This window comes from Python bivittatus, unplaced genomic scaffold, assembly GCF_059951505.1.
Source record: "Python bivittatus isolate LINGU-HERP-01145 unplaced genomic scaffold, Pbiv_v1 ctg000220_np1212, whole genome shotgun sequence".
NCBI lineage: Eukaryota > Metazoa > Chordata > Lepidosauria > Squamata > Pythonidae > Python > Python bivittatus.
The window spans coordinates 25,708,330-25,727,158 of NW_028277048.1; the positions used below are offsets into that span (position 1 = coordinate 25,708,330).

The 18,829-nt window shown below is 41.3% G+C and overlaps 1 protein-coding gene across 2 annotated transcripts; it reads right to left on the reverse strand.

Moving 5' to 3' along the window:
- Positions 1 to 284: 284 nt before the first annotated feature.
- Positions 285 to 3,441, reverse strand: LOC148216309 (thiol S-methyltransferase TMT1A-like). Of its 2 annotated transcripts, none has more exons than XM_088138540.1 (2): positions 2,950 to 3,441; positions 285 to 521 (listed from the first exon to the last, which is right to left on the reverse strand). In XM_088138540.1, the coding sequence occupies exons 1-2, from the start codon at positions 3,439 to 3,441 to the stop codon at positions 285 to 287; spliced, it is 729 nt and encodes a 242-aa protein (XP_087994666.1). The 2 variants fall into 2 exon arrangements, with proteins under 2 accessions (XP_087994666.1, XP_087994667.1); XM_088138541.1 differs by having other exon boundaries at positions 285 to 541; positions 2,946 to 3,441.
- Between the last annotated feature and the right edge of the window lie 15,388 nt (positions 3,442 to 18,829).

Below are 18,829 nucleotides of genomic sequence, written 5' to 3' on the forward strand. Positions count from 1 at the left end.
GGCCGATTAGGCTTTTTTGTTTTTTGACATGGCCTCTGACAGTAGAATGGACTTTTTCTTTTATATTAATTGTTAAACTTATTATTTGCCCTCCCTCCAAACCTAATCCAAGATATCATTTAGTTTTATTGTGGCCTGAACGTTTAGGAGCCTTTCTCTAGTTTGAATAATCATATAGAATAGAGGAAGCATTTTTCTTATTGCAAGATAAGCATTGTTACTGTTAATTCCTTGAACTCCGTCATCTGACTTTAAGAGAAAGGTGCTCTCCCCTTACGGAACAATTACTTCACGGCATATCCATAAATATGGGGACATACTACAGGAACGACCAACGGGGCTGCCATGTGTTGCAAGTTCAGTTTAGAAAATTCTGCATTCTCCACATCCTTCCAGGTCTCTCTTAACACGGAGCACCCCTCTCCCAGATATTTCCAAGTGGGGTTACAGATTTGCTGCCAGAAGTAGGTCCAGGTGGATCGGTCAGCCGCTACATGTTCAATGAAATAGTATGCACCACCCTGGAAAAAGTAAAACAACACAAAAAGAAATCATATGGACATGAAGCAATAATTAAGTACACAGACACAAAACAAAGCTGGAATGTAATTTTGCCATTAACGATTTGCACGCGATTCCAGTTCTAGGAAGACTGCAAAATTGGTGTTTTTCTTTAAGGATGCTGACGAAGCAGCTGAATGTTCAGTATTTCTGCATAAATATGACTTAAAACGTGACAGTTAAATACATTTCCATACATGAAAGCCAAAGTTTGAGTAGATAACTATGAAACAGAGATTGTACAAGTATAATGTTTTTGACTCATTTGTTTAACTGGGTTCTCTTTATCTAGGTTTAGGACTTGTGTGGCAAAGAGATCACGTTTTAAGTCATATTTATGCAGAAATACTGGACATTCAAAAGGGTTCACGACCTTTTAAGCACCACTATACATTATTTTTCTGGTGTTTCCCCCCTTTTTTTCCTTTTTCTTTTTTAAACAATGGAGATTTTGGCACTAAGTTAAAAAAAATATACTTTTTATACCATAAAATGTCAGCCTTGTAAGGTAGTCCAGACAAGAAGCACACACAGAAGTACTAGCTCTAACTTTATTGTAAGGTTACATTTGTTTTAAATAAAAGCATTACAGTAAGGCTAAAAAAATAAAACAAGCACAGAGAACTGTCGATGTACGTTTCAAAAGAGGGAAATGAATATATATCTGTATTTGTATATGCTCTCTTCTTGTTAAATAAAGTTTTAACTGTTTAAAAAAAAAATCTGGAGCTGGCAAATGCAAGAAAAAAGGAGATCCCATCCAGAACCATGGACCAGCTCATACCTTTATATTCTGCTCATGCTTTTCTATTAAGTACTTTTACAGAATACTGTGAGCCCTGCGACTCAGACCTCATTCTTGATCTCCCAGATTGACAAGGTTGTCACTATGCTTGATAATCTCTTGTCACTACTCCTCTGGAGTCTGCCCACTGATTTTCGGTTTCTTGGCTTGATTTTGGGTGGCTCTTGACCATGTTTGTGTTATGCAGAGTGCAGCTATAACAACCAGCATTAGAGAGATTTAACGAATGCAATGTCCTTATCTTGTTCTCCAAAGAAATCCAGCCAGAAGTTATAAAACATATCTGATTCTTTATTGAGAAAAAATAAAAACTACGTAAAATAAAAAATCCTGCTAAGAGTGAGGCATACAATCACCCACAATTTATTGACACTATGCACCTACCCTTAGGTAACTAGCATACAGACGCCAATAGGTGGCAGTAAATAGCAGTATACGTGCAAACTAGAAAAATAAATGCAGATGGCCTGCTTTTGCACTCAAAACAATTGTTTGGAGTTAAGCGAGTTGCTTTTCTTCCCATGAGAATATCCTAACAGTTTGCCTGATTTCTAAATAGTAAGTGGACCTCCAAAACGAGGCCCTCTACTATACTTTTATCACACTCCCATGAGAAATTTCTGTGAGCAAATCACGAGACAGGCGTGAGACTTCTGTATCTCCTTCAGATGATCCTGAAGACACTAGAAGGGCCCTTTTTAAACCAACGGCTGCTCTGATAGTGATAAATTTCCATGCGGACTTTAATAACACACAGCAGCGTATATTAAAATGAGGCCGAGGACGTGCTAGAGAAGCAGCAACAAAGCTGAACAAACCATATGTTTCTTTAGAGGTAAACTAGGGAGTTGGAGGAATACCCTCCTAGGAACAATATCTGACTTTTAGTCATATTGCAGGGTTTGGAACAATCCCACTGTTCCTCTAGGGAAGATAAGGTTGGCTTTCCTGCTTGATTATTGTTTGATTACAGAAGGCAGCCAGAGAATACCTACTTCTCCATCTGTGGAGATGATTGCTACTTTTCTCTGTAAAGCAGAACATGTAGGGTCTGGATACTTTCTTTCTCAAACTGCGTAATGTAGAGCACCCCAAAGCTGGCCAAGACCACATACTATCCCCAGCCTCCCTATTGTGCCCCTCAGCACCAGAAGAACACAATTTTGGAATTCTGCAGGGAAATAGTTTTCATTTCTTGGAGATTATTTTAACTTTTCAGTCTGGTTTACAGCCCTAGTATTTTCTGGAGATTAGCTCCAAGGACCAACCGGGATCTTATTTCATCCCAGTCTAGGCCAGAAGTTTGCTGCCATTTACTAACATGAACGCTGTGCATGTAGTCATTAAGGTTGTTGTACGCACTCTGAAAATGATTCAGAAACGCATGGGGGTGTGAGCCTAAAAAGGCTGTGGCTGCTTTAAGGAGGAATCTCATTAAGTTTACGCCTGAAATGGGGAAGAGCAGAGAGGTGCTGTTTTTGTGAGAACTAAAGCCCTTTCTGAGAGCAGGCCCAGCCCTCGAACCCCTTATTCAGTGGTCTGGTCAGACCAGACCTCACTCCCCCTCTCGCCCTCCGACTTACTGGTCTGAGCACTCTCAGAACTTCCTTTAAGGCAGCCTTGACGTTGCCCACAGAGCAAAGCACCAGGGTGCCAACTACCACATCTATAGAGCTGTCAGGCACAGAAGAGAGGTCCTCGGCAGAGGCCACCACAAAGTTCTCAAACTCGAGATGCGGGTTCTTCGCCATTCTCTCCAGCAGGAATTTTTCAAAGTTGGGATTGTAGTCCACGCAGGTTACCCGAGAGCCTGAGGGGTAAAACTCAAAGTTGGCTCCCGTGCCTACGCCAATCTCTAGCAGGCGGAGCTTTCCTGAGGAATTGGCAAAGTCCTTCATGTTCCTGAACAACGTCTCCTTTTCCTTGTGCATTCTTCCATTGTACAGTTTACTAAACCTCTTCAAGAGATGTGGGAAAGATTTTTTACAAATAGGATCCCATAAGCCCAGGTAGGAAAGCAGAGAGACGGGCAGCACAAGAAGTTGCAGGCATCGCTGCAAGAGAAAAATCAGCATCGTCAGCAGACTTGGAAGAGAAAACTTCTCAAACGTCGTTGCAGCAAACCCGTGCGGGCTCTCAACTTTTTGCCTCGAACGCAGTACTGTAATCCCCGTTCCGTTCGCGGCATTTTATAAGCTAACTCGCTACATCCGGTTAGCGTGGAGTCTGGCTGTGTCTTAAAGCAACAGCGACTTTTTTAGTCACTTGTTGAAAAAAAGGGCTAGTGGGAGTTGCGAAAGGCAATTTCCAACATTTGAATCTGGCTTATAATTAAACTTGTTCAGGTAACACACTGGCCCCAAATAGTGTGTAGTGTTGCCAGGTGTTGAGGCAAATCCACAAGAGACGTTTTTCATATAATTTTTTTTAAGCTTCCGTTTCTGAGGAAATGTCAGGAAGCAAACGTTTATGAAAAGAAACTAGGCATCTTCAACATCAATAGCCTCCCCAAATTGTTACTGCAGGATTTTTTTGAGAAACTCCTGAAAGTAGAAATAGCATGAAAGTCATTTCAGGATTAATGAAGCTGGAGCTGTGCCCAAACGTACAGTGACCGTACTTTCTTAGAAAAAAATGAAAGACAGACCTGAAAGAGGTTTATAAGGATAAAAAAAAATTGTTTGTAACTTTCCTTTACAAACAAAAATTCAAGAGCAATCAAGAAAATAAATAAACAAACAAACAAATAAATAAATAAATAAATCTAAAGAACATCTTTCTTAATGAAGGAATGTCCTTTATAATAAAGGATGTATGGTCACTGTAAAAGTCGTCTTGCAAATATTTATTTCTTTTTATTTATATTTCAAATTTAGACACCGCCCATCTCACTATTTTTGGATAGAGAAACTGAGAAAAGGCAGGTGCAATGGGGTGCAAAAGGGGTTTACAGGACAGATTTTAAAAAAAAGAAATTGGACTGATGCATTTCTCTGAATGTTTTCTGGAGTGCTAGGCTTTCCATTAATTATTTTATTTTGAAGGGCATTACTTTAATATATGATTTTATATTCTATATATGTATATTTCACGTAGTGTGTGGGCATGCATGTGACAGTGCACTCTATCTTATTTATAAAGGGTTAAATTGCTTTTGCCTTCCAAGAGAGCACACCATTCCCCCACCCCATTTCCTTTAGAAACAGTTAGCCAGATGCCTGACTGAACAAGTAAGCTATATATTAGATTTGTACCGGGTAGACAGAGACACTGAATTCCAAAGAAGTTACAAAGAAAGCCAGAGAGAGATAAGGATGTAGGCATTTCTTTGGTAATAGGAGAAGAAAGTTGAGCTAATTTTCTTTCTGAGATCCACCTTTACTCCTCCCTAGACCATCCCAAAAATCCCTTATATAGACATGAGGGGATGTACGATCTGATTATATTTGTAAATGCCTATAAAATCTTTGTTGTTTGCTTTGCAAGGTGTGGTTCTCCTCAACACCTTGCCACGGTGTTGACTGAGCCATTCAGAATGTTTCTTGGCCAATAAAACTTCTGTTAGCTAAAAAGCCTCGTCTCAAGTTTATTTGGTTCTCTGAACTTGGGTAAACAAATAAACAAAGGCTTGTGCCTAACATTTTCTGGTGAGTCAGCCAGGAGTCCCGAAGGCAGGGATTCCTTGGGGAGGCTGCTTTTAGCCCCCCTCTGCATTGCCTTCACTGCAGCGGACAGAGGAAATCGACGGGGACCATTGATCAACGTCAAGCACGAGCCTAGAAAATTTTCCAGTGACCTTGTGCTGGCCACCGTCGGCAGACTCCGCTCCAGCTGAGACTGAACACTCAAGATCAAGGCTTTTCTTATATCTGTTGTATAAAGATGGATTTGGGGACATCGGAAAAGGGTGAGTATGTTTTCATTAGGTGGGGAGAGCCGCCTTGTGAGTGCGTGAGTGAGACGTGGGAAATTCCGTTAGGGGCTTGCCCACGAAGTGAGTGTGGTATGTGTGCTTGTTGGAATATATTGTTCTAGAGGAGGATTTTACATTAGGGGAGCGCACCGTTTCATGGAGAAGGATTTCAGATTGGGGAGGGTGATTGGCCAGACCCCGAGCCGATAAAAGAGAAAAACCGGCCTGAGAAATCCCTAGAAATCCCGAGCTGAACCCTGCGTCGAGGGAAAGACTGACAGGGAGTTAAATAAAGAGCCCGATAAATTCTCCAGGTGCAGTTCGCAGAGATCCCGAGTTGAAGAAAAAACCCGAGAAATCCCCTAGGTCACGCCAAAAACCCAAGCCGACGGAAAGGCTTAGGAGAAAAAGAAAAAAGAAAAAAAAATAGAAGAAAAAGAAAAAGAAAAAGAAAAAGAAAATAAAAAAGTGGCAAGACTTTGTACTCTTTTATTTTGATGTCAGCCTTCTTATCACCAGAAGAAAAATGCCAAGTGCTTGAAGCAGCTATTGACGCTTACACAGCTGCAAAAGAAATTTGGATGCACAGGCTGGCCACCCACTGGGTGCCTGACCAGCCGCCCAGGATGTCCTGGTGCCCAGTTATGAGGCTAGCCCCAACACCCCAGATGGAGCACTTGTTTTGGAAAGGGTTAGAACTGCTTTCCTTCAGGGACTGCGATTGGGTGTGCCAAAGACAGTGAATTTTCATCGTGTCCATCAAATTGTCCAGGAACCTAAAGAATCCCCTATGGAATTCCTGACACGCCTTAAAGATGGCTACAGCTGCTTCACTGATCTTGACCCAGAGGCCCCTGCCAATGAAGTTATGATCAAAGCTGCTTTTGTTGGCCAAAGTGCTCCAGATATTAGGAAAAAATCTCCAGAAGTTACCTGCCCCATCAACTCAAAATTTTGAAACTCTTATCCAGATGGCTTTCACTGTTTATTCTCAGAGAGAGCTCGAAGAAAAAAAAAAGAAGATAAGAGAATCCATAAACAAGCATCTCTTCTTGCATTGGCCATTTGCCCACAAAGCAAAGGGAGGCAGGAATTCCCCCTCTCAGAGACTCATACAGAAAGATAAATGTGCAAAATGTGAGCAAACTGGCCACTGGAGAAATGAATGTTTGTGGAATGCCAAGCCTGATGCCCAACCTTCAAGGGCCAACAGAGGCCGAAAAGGATCAACACTGCAAGGCCAAGAACCACAGAGAGGCAGACCTCAAAACTCCCAGCAGAGGTCTGGACCCCCCTTCTCTTTTTTAAGTGCTCAAGCCTTTAAATTTTACCCTGAGAACAGTTCATACTGAAGGGACTCCAGAGGACTTTTGTTTTCCCCGATCCTCTGGTTGAGTTAAATGCCAACCCATCATTTTCTCATTGATACAGGTGCAACTTATAGTGTTTTAAATGACAAAAATATTCCTTGTCTGACCATTTCCTCTGCTCCTGTAATTGGTGCAACAGGAGTTATAGAAATGGCACCAATCAGTCACCCATTTTCAGTTGTTGCTCCCAGGGACCTCAATTGGATCATTCTTTTTTGCTCGTGGCCAACCCTTACACCTTATTGACCATACTTGTCTAGTGACCAAGTATGGTATACAGTTATTGATCTCAAGGATGCCTTTTTCTGCATTCCTTTAGCTAAGGAGTGCCAGCAATATTTTGCTTTTGAGTGGGAGGATCCCACTACAGGACAGAAATGTCAGCTTCCTGGACAAGGCTCCCCCAGGGGTACAGAAACAGCCCTACAACGTTTGCTGCTGCTTTGTCCCAGGATTTAAAGGACTTTTCCCCCAATGGGAATTCTCTGCTTCTTTATGTTGATGATCTCCTTTTGGCTGGAAAGACTACAGAAGCCATAGAAACCACCTCTGTATTTTTCCTCAATCACCTTGCTGTTAAAGGATATTTCTGGGTATTCCCTCCTTGCCAAGCCTCTTTACTAACTCACTCAGAAGGATATGGCTTGGGAATGGACTGGAGAACATCAATCTGCTTGGTAGGACCTAAAAGACTCTCTTGCTAGAGCTGTGGCCCTTGCCCTTCCTGATCAGCCTAAAGGCTTTGATTTGTTTGTTACTGAAAAACAAGGATGCACACTAGGAGTCTTTACCCAGAAATTAAGACCTAAAAAGGATTCCTATTGCTTATCTATCCAACATCATGGGTGCTGTGGTAAAAGGCTGGCCTTTCTGCCTTCGTTCAATTGCAGCTACAGCGCCTTTAATTCAAGAGACAGAAAAGATGTCTACACCCCCCACTCTGTTCAAACATTGCTGGAACAAAAACTTCCTGCATGGGCTACTTCAGCCTGATTGACTAAATATGCCAGCTTATGATTCAGTTAAACTGTTTCGCTGTGAACGGCTCAACCCAGCCACTCTTCTGCCTCGACCATCAGAGGGGGCTGGCCCATCAGAAGGCCCCCATGACTGCCATCAGGTTTTAGAGACTATTGTTGGAATTCGCCCTGACCTCCAAGTTGAACCCTTTAACTTGGCAGAATGTCAGTTTTGGACTGATGGTTCTTCTTTTGTTGAAAATGGGGTCCGCCAGACAGGTTTGGCTGTGGTCACCACTGATGGACCTATTTTACTACCTAAACTGCCCTCCCACTGGTCAGCCCAAGCAGCTGAACTGTTAGCCCTCATAGAAGCTTACTACCTTGCCAAAGGGCAAACAGCCAACATTTTTACTGACAGCCCTACGATATGTGGGGGCAGATGGCAAAGCTCTAAAGATGAAACCTCTTTTTGAAAAACTAGCTATTGCTGTCCGTTTACCTACCCAATTAGCCATAGTTCACTGCAGAGGCCACCAGACTAATCGAGGTGAAATCTCCCAAGGCAATCATGCTGCCGATTATTGGGCAAAACAAGCTGCTCGTGGGGGTGATGTCATGCCTGCAGAAACGCACCGACTTTTGCCCCTCATTCCTGTAAAGCCTGATCACCCACTTCCCCCTCTCTATGATTAGAGAGATCATCTTGATCCACAAGGAAAGTGGAAGGATGGTGGTGGATTGTTGACAACCGTGTTCAACTGCCTCTTCAAATCCTGTGGGTGGTTGTCAGAAGAAGTCATGCCATGGCCCATTGTGGCCCCAACCTCTTTTTAAGTGGCTTTCTCAAAGATACAGTAACAAGAAGCTGAGGCACCTTTGCCAATCAGCTGTGGCTCAATGTACTATCTGCCACAGAAATAACCCAAAGAGTGGTAAACCTACCCCTCCAGGCCACCTCTGTACTGCTCAATACTTAGGGGAAGCCTGGCAAGTGAACTTTATTGAACTTCTCAAAAAAGGGGACCCAAAAATCATCTTTTGGTCTTTGTGGATTTGTTCTCCGGATGGCCTGAAGCCTTCCCTGCTTCATCTCAGCGTGCAGGAAAAGTGGTTAGGCCCTAGTGGAGTACATCATTCCAAGATTCTCGGTCCCTAAAGGGTTAAATCAGATAACGGCCAGCACTTCACCTCTGAAGTCACTCAACAAGTCAGTAAATTCCTGGACATTCCTTGGTATTCACATTCTAATTATAGGCTTCAGCTGGGGCTGAAGACATGGATCTGAAGACATGGATTGTACTTTAAAGGCTCAGCTTGCAAAGCTTTGTTAAGAGACTCAGCCCAAAATATTTCCCCTTGCTTTAACACGTATCAGGGCTATGCCCAGAGGGCCACTATTACTGTCCCCCTTTGAAATGCTTTATGGGAGACCGTTTGGATCTCATGAAGTGCAAACTGCACGGACTGGTAAAAAGAACATTTCTCAATACTTGCAGAAGCTGGCGCACGTTCTATCCTCTATTTCCCTGCAGGTCCGAGACGCCTTGCCAGTCGCTCCTGACGTACCACCCATCGCCCATCCAGGCCCGTGGGTCAGAGTGAAGGAGCTGTTCCCATCCTGCACTGATCCGAAGTGGTCCGAGCCGAAGCAAGCCCTACATCAAAGCTTGGGTGCACAGATCCAGGATCAAGCAGGTGAAGGAACCGCCAGACATTTGGCAAGTTTCCTTGGTCGATGGACTCAAATTAAAATTGCAGCGTTTTCTAGCTTCACCAGCAGATCTTCTCAAGGACTAATTAGGTCCACCGGTAGTGACCTAATTCAGGAACAACCAGAAGATTTGGAACTATAGACTTCACTAGCCACATGATTTTTAGATGTGCTGGCTTGGTTATGAACTAAGTTGTGAAACTGATATTGTTTTCATTGTGTGAAAGCAAAATGGCTGTCTGATGAGACTTTGCAAATAGCTGTGGAAAGAAGGAATGCGAAAAGCAAGGGTGAAAGGGAAAGATATAAGCAATTGAATGCAGATTTCCAGAGAATAGCAAGGAGAGATAAGAAGGCCTTTTTAAATGAATAATGCAAAGAAATCGAGGAAAACAATAGAATGGGGAAGACTAGAGATCTCTACAAGAAAATTGGAGTTATCAAAGGAACGTTTAGTGCAAAGATGGGCATGATAAAGGACAAAAAAGGCAGGGACCTAATAGAAGCAGAAGAGATTAAGAAGAGGTGGCAAGAATACACAGAAGAACTATACAAGAAATATCTTAATGTCCCTGATGTCCACGCTGGTGTGATCACTGACCTTGAGCCAGACATCCTAGAGAGTGAAGTCAAGTGGGCCTTAGGAAGCATTGCTAACAACAAAGCTAGTGGAGATGACAGTATTCCAGCTGAGTTATTTAAAATACTAAAAGACGATGGTGTTAAAGTGCTGCACTCAATATGCCAGCAAGTTTGGAAAATGCAACAGTGGCCACGGGATTGGAAAAGGTCAGTTTATGTTCCAATTCCAAAGAAGGGCAATGCCAAAGAATGCTCAAACTATCGCACAATTGCACTCATTTCACATGCTAGCAAGGTTATGCTCAAAATCCTACAAGCTAGGCTTCAGCAATACATGAACCGAGAACTACCGGATGTACAAGCTGGGTTTCGAAGAGGCAGAGGAACTAGAGATCAAATCGCCAACATTCGCTGGATCATGGAGAAAGCACAAGAGTTCCAGAAAAATATCTACTTCTGTTTCATTGACTATGCAAAAGCCTTTGATTGTGTGGATCACAACAAACTGTGGCAAATTCTTAAAGAGATGGGAGTACCAGACCACCTTACATGTCTCCTGAGAAATCTGTATGCGGGCCAAGAAGCAACAGTTAGAACCGGTCATGGAACAACCAATTGGTTCAAAATAGGGAAAGGTGTACGACAAGGCTGTATACTGTCACCCTGCTTATTTAACCTATATGCAGAGTACATCATGAGAAATGCCAGGCTGGAAGAATCACAAGCCGGAATTAAGATTGCAGAGAGAAACATCAACAACCTCAGATATGCAGATGATACCACCCTAATGGCAGAAAGTGAAGAAGAACTAAAGAGCCTCTTGATGAGAGTGAAAGAGGAGAGTGCGAAAGCTGGCTTGAAACTCAACATTAAAAAAACTAAGATCATGGCATCTGGACCCATCAATTCCTGGCAAATAGAAGGGGTAGAAATGGAAGCAGTAACAGACTTCATTTATTTGGGCTCCAAGATCACCGCAGACGGAGACTGCAGCCATGAAATTAAAAGACGCTTGCTCCTTAGGAGGAAAGCTATGGCAAGCCTAGATAGCATATTAAAAAGCAGAGACGTCACCTTGCCGACAAAGATCCGCATAGTCAAAGCTATGGTTTTTCCAGTAGTAATGTATGGCTGTGAGAGCTGGACCGTAAAGAAGGCTGAGCACCGAAGAATTGATGCCTTTGAACTGTGGTGCTGGAGAAGACTCTTGAGAGTCCCCTGGACTGCTAGGAGGTCAAACCAGTCAATCTTAAAGGAAATCAACCCTGATTGCTCATTGGAAGGATTGATAATGAAGCTCAAGCTCAGATACTTTGGTCACCTAATGCGAAGAGAGATCTCTTTAGAGAAGACCCTGACGCTGGGAAAGATTGAAGGCAAAAGGAGAAGAGGACGGCAGAGGATGAGATGGTTAGATAGCATCACTGAAGCAATGAACATGAAACTGAGCAAACTCAGGGAGGCAGTGAAGGACAGGAAGGCCTGGCGCAATATGGTTCATGGGGTCACGAAGAGTCGGGCAGGACTTAACGACTAAACAACACAGGAAAAGGTTTATGGATGTAAAGGGAAAGAGAGCGAGTGAGCAAGCAGATGCAGGCAACAGGATGTGTGATGAGCAATGGCTGTGGACTGCTAACTGCCATAGAGTGTGTATGTGTGTAAGAAGGAGAAAGTGGAAGAGAGATAAAAGGAAAGGAAAGGAAGAAGATGTATGTGGTAAATTTAATCTTATGTATTGTTGTCTCCAAATAGATGAGAAAATTACAGACCAGATGTATAAAATTGCCCATGTTCCAGTTCAGACCTGGACAGGAGGGCTAAATCTTGGATGGTTTGGTGATCGCTTTTTTTTGACTGGAAACGCATAGAGTTAATGATTTTATTGGCTTTTGCTGAGCTCCTGTTTTTACCTTGTTTAATTCCCCTTATACGAAATGTTGTTGCTTCCACAATTGATGGTTTAACTGTAATTACAGCCCCAGAAATCAAGAACAAGCATCTGCCAAACTTACAGTATGTTCCTTTGCTTTCTTCCGAAAACGTATAAGTAAAATCACATACATAAGAAGCATCTTATGTTCAAAAGCAAAGGGAGGAAATGAAGGGCATTATTTTAATATATGATTTTATGTTCTATATATGTATATTTCACGTAGTGTGTGGGCATGCATGTGACAGTGCACTCTATCTTGTTTATAAAGGGTTAACTTGCTTTTGCCTTCCAAGAGAGCACACCATTCCCCCACCCCATTTCCTTTAGAAGCAATTAGCCAGATGCCTGACTGAATAAGTAAGCTATAAATTAGATTTGTACCGGGTAGACAGAGACACCGACTTCTAAAGAAGTTACAAAGAAAGCCAGAGAGAGACAAGGATGTAGGCATTTCTTTGGTAATAGGAGAAGAAAGTTGAGCTAATTTTCTTTCTGAGATCCTTTACTCCTCCCTAGACCATCCCAAAAATCCCTTATATAGACATGAGGGGATGTACGATCTGATTACATTTGTAAATGCCTATAAAATCTTTGTTGTTTGCTTTGCAAGGTGTGGTTCTCCTCAACACCTTGCCACGGTGTTGACTGAGCCATCCAGAATGTTTCTTGGCCAATAAAACTTCTGTTAGCTAAAAAGCCTCGTCTCAAGTTTATTTGGTTCTCTGAACTTGGGTAAACAAATAAACAAAGGCTTGTGCCTAACATTTTTGAAAGTATTTTGTCTAGAACAATTGTGTAGAACAATTAGTTTAAGGAAAATCAGAAGTGGCAAAGTACATTAAACTACCAGGATCTCTCTCTCTCTCTCTTTCTCTCTCTCTCTCTCTCTCTGTATATATACTGTCTATGTGACAGCCCTTCAGACACTCGAGGACAGGAGTCATGTCTCTGCACAGACTCCTCTTCTCCAAGTGAAACATGCCCAATGCCTCCAACTATTCCTCATAGGTTTTTTGGGGGGGGGGCTGCTCTTGTCTGGACACATTCCAGTTTGTCAATAATTCTCTCTCAAACATGATGCGCAGAACTGGACACAATATTCAAGATGCCATTTGACCAATGCAGAATAGAAAGGAACAATGACTTCTCTTGGTAGCATATTCTGTTGATGCAGCCTAGAGTTGCACTTGCTTTTTTTGCAGCTGCATCACACAGTTGTCTCTTACACACACAGGAAAAGTATCATCTTGGGGTTATGGACAAATCTGTGCATAATGATGTTTGTATTTGGGGCAAGAAATTAAAGGTTATGGGAGGGCTGGCACAGTGCAGAGGCATCACTTCATGGAGTAGGAAGGGAAACCCAGGCTTAAATCTCGACTAAACCACAGAGTCCATCAGATACTGTAGGCAGAGAGCCGTACTACTCTATGGTTGCGAAAACTCAGGAATCCGGTAGCACCGTTTCCAAATGACATGTTTTATTAAAAGATATAAGTGTTCATCAGCTGCAGCTCACTTCATCAGATGCATGGAGAGGCTAGACTGATGCAGGATTAAAATTGGGCTGGGGGGAGGGGAGGGGGAGAGAAGTTGGATATGCAGATATGTGAGTCAGATTACAAGTACTTCCTCAGTTAATGATTGTAATGTATTAAAAACCCATTGTGTGTGCTGACACGGTCCCCCTTTCTCCTGCCACCGCATCCAGTCCTGGCATCTGGGGGAGAAGGGTGGCAGAAAGCGGGAGACACATCATATCTTCCAGATAGATAGATAGATAGATAGATAGATAGATAGATAGATAGATAGATAGATAGATAGATAGATAGATATGTCTGTGCATGTTATGAGAGCGATTAAGGTGCTGGACCAGGAGCAGGGGGACTAGTCCTCCTTTAGGCACAGAAACCGGGTGGGTGACTTTGCGCCAGTCACACTCTCTCAGCCCAAGACTGGAAAGTTGAGGAATATCTACCAAGCTATGCTGGATCAACATAGTAGATTATGGTCCATAATCTTCAATGAAGAAGTGTTCATCCTGAAGTGGATTTACTTACAGCATTTCATTCTAGTTGTTGCTGCCGCCGCCACATGGTATACTCTTCTAGTCTGTTAATGAAGATAGTTTGGAAATCGCTATCAGAGAGGAAAGGAAGCTGTCTTTCCATAATCACACAATCTAGTATTCCTGTCAGCAGGCCACCTTGTTATAAGCAGTACGTTTAGTTTAGTTTTTTATTAATAAGCATCAGTAGCCTTAAAATAACCAACTATGGAGTGAATTAAAATGGAGTTAGTTGATTAAAACAACCATGAACAATTCCATTTCGTTTGATGTGGCTTATAAATCACCTGGAGAACCGGAATAGGCAGTCTGGAAGGATAACAAATAAATATAGGGAAGGGAAGTGAGAATTCACAGTGCAACTACTGCTATGTCCAATGAGCAGGGCAAGAATATAATTCCTTATTTTTTTAATGAACTCTTTTCCTTTAAATTTTCTCTTCTCACTGAAATCAATAGGAAGAAAATTGATAAGGCAGAATTTATTTAATTTACTCTATGCGTTATCTTTTATGTTCAGATTTTCAAAGTATGCGTTTAACATGCACGCAGAAACCCAATCTCCTGGCAGGTGGATTGAGGCCAGAGAAAAGTAAGTGGCTAGAGCTGGATCTGTTGAGAGAACAAGGTTCTTCACATCAGTTTGTTTTGTGACCATTGACTTCACTCCCATGGAAACCAATGACACGGAAGAGGCACCACTGTAATGTGAACCTGGAACCAGCCTTGTTTGACTTTCAGCCGTAGAGTGAAGCACAAAATAATGTATTTGCTCTGATATCTGTTGGGGGGGAGCTTTTGTGGAGATTTTAACAGCATTAACTGCTAAACCACGTGACCTGTTCGGTCATCGTTTCAGAGATATTTCCTTATCTACACAGAGACAAAAGGACAAAACAGAAGTGGGAGTGTGAGCAACTTACGACTTGCTGCTGGCTTTCCCGTTGACTTTGCTTTTGGGAAGATGGCAGGGAGCATCAGAAATCTTAACCACTTTATTGTACCATAAATAACCATGCCACTGAAATCTTATACCATGTCCTTCTAACTCCAATAACCTCCTGTTTCTCAAAGTCACCCATTCTTTCATCCACACCAAACAACAAGCATCCAAATACAATTTTAAACCAGGAAGACCTCACCTCTTCCCACCTCTTTCTTTAGCATCTTGTAACAATTTATATTTTATTCTTGGTGTTTTACCTTGCCATACAAATTTAGAAATATCTTTTTGCCATTGCAGTCTCCCAGCAAACACCAATTTTCATAGGAAAAAGATATCAGTTGGTCTATAAGAGGTTTAAAAAATTCCCTTTGTCCTCATTTGCTACATACAGCCCAAGAATTATAGACTGGATTCCTTACATCTCACCTTCCAGTGCAAGATAACTATCATATCCATCAGATAATAAAAGCTGTGGTTTTAAATGTGGGTTAATATATAAAATAACTGCATTGGTCTTTTTCAAATTTGCTGATATGAATTCTTCGCCCAAGACTATATATAGTCTTATATATCAAATATTTTCCATCTTTTTTTCTGATTTGTGTTTCTTGTAAACACATCACATCCTGATTTAATTTTCTCAAATCACAAAAGGTCTTTTCCTTTTGGGGGGGGGGCGTTTGCCCCATTAATATTCCATGTTAGGTATCTGTCATCCATAATTAAGGAAATAGTCCTTCAAATTCTTTGGCTGTGTCTCCCATCTCCACAACCTGTGTTGTAACGTCTTCTTCTGACTGTTGCTGTTTTGTGTATCCTTCTCCACCATGTCAGTTGGTTCCTGGTCCAAATCAGATCCATATAAATGGAACTGAATGAAGGAATGAACTGATTCAAAGAAGAGCAACCAAAGATGGAAGGAGAATACTGAGATTCTGTACAGTAGAGGTTTCAACTTCCAGGATACCTTACAAGATATTCTCTACTTCCAAAAAACCTCTAGTATTAGAAGATGACGTTAGATCGGTACTCCAATCATTACCAAGTTGGGAAGTTACAGGAATTGAGATAATAAGGCAAGGAACAGAAGAAGAATCAATAATGGTTCCAACCACACCATGTCAATACATCTGGAGAATTGCATAGAGGCCAGCAGATTGCACAAGGTCAGTCCAGATATCAATACCCAAGAAGGAGACTTAACACAGTCTGCAAAAATGGGACTAGGACGAAATAGGAAGAATATCAAATCAATGGCAAGCAGTACAGCAACCAGCCTTACAACTGTCAATGAAGATAGTGAGGTGGTGGGTAACATCTGCCATTGGTTACCCACAGTAAAGGAACCATCAAGAAACATGCCACAGACTAGCACAGGGTAGAAAAGCAATTAAGACTTTGAAAAAGAGATTCAAGTGCTTTGATGTGTCTACACCTACAAAAGTCAGAATGGTTCAGGCAGTGGCTTTCCCTGTGGCATCTATGGAAGTGCATGTTAGAAGCAGGATAGAACTAATTTTGACATTATTGAATGTTGATGTTGGAGAAGACTCCTGATAATAGCATGTGCAGCCAAGAAAACAGGCAAATGAATCATAGAACAAATCAATCTAGAGTTTTCACTTGAGGCACAACTGACCAAACTCAAATTATCATATTCCTGATACATTATGCAAAGACCTAGCTATCTTAAGAAATATATAATCCCGTGAAAGGTAGAAGAAAAGTTCTAGTCAAATTCAGAATTAGCTGGACCCTCTACTATATATATATATATATATATATATATATATATATATATATATAGTATTTCAATCTGTACATGGCTACCTAAATCCTAAATATCATTAGATTATTATCTAAGGTATAATTTGGTATCTGTGAAATTAAAGACAATTAAGTAGACATAAATAGAAATAGAGAGTGATTATAATTCAGTATCTGTTGCTTCGGGTCTGCATATGTGGCTATTTTGAATCAACTATTTGGTGAATAGTCAGCACTCCCTAAATGGTCCCTCAGATATGGTGATTAATTGTCCATAGGCACTGCTTGGGAACTGGTATCATATAACGCAGAGATACTGTATATCTTATGTTGTTTCTTCCTTGCAGGCATCATGCTGTAGTTAGCAACCTGTAATTTTTGCATGCTGTTAGAGAAATAAATTCTAAATGAGCAGTTATACTAACGTCATAACTAGGGAAAAGGATAGGAACTAAACTGAAAGTAATTTGTCAGCCTTACTAGGTAGACCAGATAGGAAACACAACCAGATGAGCTAATTGTACTTTCTTGTAAGGCTACATTAACAGAATCGTGCAAGTCTGATAGTAAAAGTTAAATACACAATGGTTCGAGTTCACTACACAATACTACTTATACAATAGTATACAATAATAAGGTTATGGCTTACATACAAATTAGACTTATGGACAGGCCTTGGGAACTGAACTCGTTCTTAAACTGGGGAATACCTGTATTGCTTAAGCATGCCATTCCCCACTTGAAATGTTTTCTTTAGAAACAGAATACCATACAGTTTAAGCAAATGCATTTAGACGCTATACGCTTGTCCTGTGATTGACCTGCACTTTTCAGTTAACACTTGGAAGAGAGGCTGCTTAAACAAGCTACTTCTTCCTATTTCCTCTTGCAAGTTGAGAGGTAACAAACTTTTTGCTCTAACCCCAGTGACATCATTATTTCCCTCTTTCGTCCTCGCAGGGAACAAAAGGGGGAGAGAGAGGTTGCAGGGCTATAACACCTGCTCAACGAAAGCAACCCCTTTGTGAATCAAATTCCAGAGACCGTCTCTGCCATTTGGGCTCCTCATGGCAATTGGGGAAGGACCGCTGGTGCTCTAAGGTAACGGGGACCATTTACATAAACATGATGCTGTTTGTTTCAGTCCGGGCATCTCCTTTAATGTCCTCCTCCTTTGGTATCCATCCTACAAGTTAGCCCGCAACACAAGAATTTCAGAAAGCAACACTATATATCCAATAGATATATTCATTCATTTATATAATTCTCCGGTATTAAAACAGTAGTTCAGCTTTCTAATGTCAGGGCCCAATAGTATCCTAATATAAGTACGCATGACTGAGAGTTCCAAGGCCTCATTCCTTGATCTGTGAGAAAGACGGGACACCTCAAGGACAATGAGTTTATTCTCCCTCATTGTCAGGTATAAACAGTCTATCATAAAGCACCCTTTGTAGGGTCTTCACACTCAGGATTTAGGAGTTCCTCAGAAAATCGTTATCTTACCATTGTTACCAAGGAAGAGTCTATTTTAGCAGCTAGTGGTATTAGTGTGTGTGTTGTGTACACTACATCTATGTAATCTATATTTTATTTTATTTTATTTTATTTTATTTTATTTTATTTTATTTTATTTTATTTTCTTATTTTTTGATTCATCCGTCACATTTATATAGCTGCCCATGTCACATAAAGTGACTCTGGGTGGCATACAACAATTAAATAAAATAACAAGTGAATAAAAGCAAGCATTCTAAAAGATTAAAAAGTTTTTAAAATAAAAACATTATCACAAATTTTTAAAAAATTAGATTTTAAAATATGCAAGCCCCACGGGGAGAGCAGAATATCAATTACAGTGGAGCTATCTAAGAATGTCTCCGGTTCCCAAAGGCCCCCATGCCTGATGACACAACTTATAATCTATATACTGTATACTCATTTGCCCCAGAGCAGAGAGTCCTGTGACTAACTGCATTCAACAAAATGATCGTTTGGATCCTCTCCAGTTGTTTTTGCAAGTTCTGCCTGACTGGACTGAGGGTGAAGGTACTAGCGTGAGGGCATGTAAAGCTGTAATTTTGGAAACCTGAAATCTCCAGCGGCCATCAAGATTTCCCTGAGGCATTCTGATAACTTTCTACATACATACTCTGCTTTCCGATCAAAGAGGCTCTACCTCCCTGGATGTTGCACATTCTGTTATGC